This window comes from Mustela lutreola, chromosome 7 (genome assembly GCF_030435805.1).
Source record: "Mustela lutreola isolate mMusLut2 chromosome 7, mMusLut2.pri, whole genome shotgun sequence".
Classification (NCBI taxonomy): domain Eukaryota; kingdom Metazoa; phylum Chordata; class Mammalia; order Carnivora; family Mustelidae; genus Mustela; species Mustela lutreola.
The window spans coordinates 92,338,099-92,340,714 of NC_081296.1; the positions used below are offsets into that span (position 1 = coordinate 92,338,099).

Here is a 2,616-nt window from a genome sequence, read left to right on the forward strand (position 1 = left end):
CCAGCAGATTCGGGAGTCCAGAGGGGCCTCCAACTGATCTCCCCGCCACCTCCCCGTTGTCAGGGATCTCAGGGTTCCCTTGGCTTCTTCCCCGCACCTGCCTCCCTCCACCCCTTCCCCCACTATCTTCCTAAAGCTGCATCGGGCCTGGGACCTGCCCTTCCATCCAACCCGGGGTGGGAAGAGTGGACTAGAGTCCTGGACTCGGGTCCGGAAAGCACAGCGCCGGCAGGCGCTCGGGGGACCCAACCCTCCACATTTTATTCTCGTACCACAAAGAGGAAAAATATTCTATTTCTTTAAAAATACGTTGCTTCCCATACAAATAGCTATTTTAAAATATACAAATAAGGTTTTAAGCAATAAAATCTAGCTCTGGGGTTGGCGTCGAAGAAAGAGGAAAGGGGGGGAATGCTGGCTGAAATTCCCTGCTCAGCGGCTGGGGAGGGCGGGGTTAGGGACCCCAGCGCCGAAGGAGGTGGGGCCCGCAGAGAGGTGGGGCCGGGAAAACTGTCCGGATCTCCGCTTCCAGCCGTGCTTCGGCCGCAGAGCTACTCCAAAGTCCGGGGTAGCCCCAGGTGCCCGCGCCCCGCAATGGCCTCACCAGTTCCAGGAGACCAGGGCTGGGGGCACTAAGTGCTGATAGGCCGGGAAGAGGCCGAGAGCCGAGCAAGGCCCGAAGGCGGCGTAGCCTGGCGACGGGCAGGCGGTTGGGGACGCGCCGCTCTTGTCCTGGGCGGAGGCCGTGCTCAGATCGCCGGTGCCGCAAGGCTGCCCGTCGCGCACCAGCACAGGGACCACCACGCGGCGCAGCAGGCCCGGTGCGGCGCGCAGCTCGGCGGCGGCTGCCAGGTCCGGCGACTCCGCCGCCCCTGGCCCTCCAGGGGCGCGCGCGCGCTTCAGCTTGTAGCGATGGTTCTGGAACCAGATTTTGACCTGTGTGGGCGTGAGGCGAAGCAGGCGCGCCAGCTGCTCGCGCTCGGGCGCAGACAGGTAGCGCTGCTGCCGAAAGCGTCGCTCCAACTCCAGCGTTTGCGCCTTGGAGAACAGCACCCGACGTTTCTTCCTCTTTTCAGCATCTGAGCCGGGAGACACCGGCCCAGTAGACGGCCGCTGCGACGAGTCGGGCGGGCTGGTCTCAGGGCTGCTCTCGTCCGAGACTGGGGACGGCAAGGGAGACACGGCCTGATGAGACGCTGGCCCCTCCGCGCGCCGGCTGCTTCGCGCGCGCGCGCGCGCGCGTGGAGCCACCGGCGGGAGGGCGCCGCCACTCGCCCGCGGCTTTAGGGCTGCGACCATTTCCTTCCCTGGGCCCACCACATCCGGACACCCACCTCTCCAAATTCAGGGACCTCATTTATACCATAACCGGAGACCGCGCCTCCTAAGAAGCTCACCAGGACCCTCTTAAAACAAGTCCACACTGGTCGCTTGCTAGCAGACGAATTTACCGCAAGCTGGGTCACCAACGCAGGCCACCTCCAGGTCTATTGCAATAGTTTGCCGAGGTTTGCAAAGGCTTGGAGAGCTAGGTTCGCCACTGCTGCCCATCCCTGACCGAGGCCTGGGAACGTAGCCGCATTTTCAGACATTTAAAGGCCATTTCTTTAATATTTAAATATTGTGACCTCTAGAAACAGAAACCCAGATCCCGGGCGTCAGTACCAGGCGCAAGGATCTGCTCTCAGGATGTGCTGAGTAGGTCACGAATGGCACAGGGGTTTTTGGTAGTCAGGGGCAAAGACTGTTTTCGACTTCCCAGTCCCGCATGGGTCGGGCGCGTGGTTCTGCTCCCCTCTCCCCGCTCCCGCAGTGGTCCTCGGCTTACTCACAGGGGTAGTGGCTGCGCTCGGATTCCAACCAGGTGGCGCAGGGGCCGGGCCCGGGAGCGCGTAGCTCCGGCTCCCGCCTTCTCAGGTGTTGTGCGTCCTGCTCGGGTAAATCCAGGAGGCTGCGCACGGTGAAGCTGAGGCGTCCAGAGGTGGCCATGGCCAAGGAGGGGATGGAGGCGGGGGCGGGGCAGGCTGGGAACTGAGGGGCGGCCGGGGACGCCGCTGCTACGGGTGGGAGCCAGAGGCGCACGCCATGCGCTGGCTGCCGGGATATTAGCGCGCTTACAGCGGAATCTCTGTTTATATAAACAACTCTTCCCACCCGGGATGCTTTGAAAGCCGAGGTCCGGGTATGCAGGGTGTTAAGTACCTGAATGAGTGCTGGACCAAAGACTGAGCGAGCCCGGAAGGTGCAACCTCCGCCTCCGCCCCCGCCCCGTCCCGTCCCCCGCCCCTCGGCGCCCCGTTACCTCCCAGAGGCGGCAGGAAGCAGCTCTACGGCATTAGCGATTCTGTCTGATTAGCCCAAAGTGGGGACAGATAATGGGGATTGTTACCAATGAATAACATCTTGGGTGGCGAGCGGTGGTCACCACCCGCCTGTCTCAGCCCCAGCTTCCTCCTCCTCCTGGGCTGACACGGGGCCTGGCCCCGCAGGAGCGCCGGCCAGGGTGGGGGCGGCATGGGTGGGTTTATGAGCACCCAGGAATTTATTCCCTGTTTGCTTTATTTCTCGAGCTTGTTTGCTAGAGTGTTCGTTTCCCGCAATTATCCGTAAAGTGAT

At 62.4% G+C, this 2,616-nt stretch overlaps 1 protein-coding gene across 1 annotated transcript; it reads right to left on the minus strand.

Annotated features, from left to right (window-relative positions):
- Nucleotides 1–307: 307 nt before the first annotated feature.
- On the minus strand, nucleotides 308–2,414 carry NKX2-8 (NK2 homeobox 8). The gene is made up of 2 exons (XM_059179686.1): nucleotides 1,833–2,414; nucleotides 308–1,160 (listed from the first exon to the last, which is right to left on the minus strand). Exons 1-2 carry the CDS (start codon nucleotides 1,987–1,989, stop codon nucleotides 601–603), a joined length of 717 nt encoding a protein of 238 aa, XP_059035669.1. The 5' UTR covers nucleotides 1,990–2,414; the 3' UTR covers nucleotides 308–600.
- Nucleotides 2,415–2,616: the final 202 nt, after the last annotated feature.

What these genes read in the sequence shown, in the direction of transcription:
- NKX2-8 (XM_059179686.1), bottom strand. Translation starts at nt 1,989, where the DNA reads ATGGCCACCTCTGGACGCCTCAGCTTCACCGTGCGCAGCCTCCTGGAT. An exon ending in CGAGCGCAGCCACTACCCCT is followed by an intron (nt 1,161 to 1,832) that starts GTGAGTAAGCCG and finishes TGCCGTCCCCAG; the next exon opens with TCTCGGACGAGAGCAGCCCT.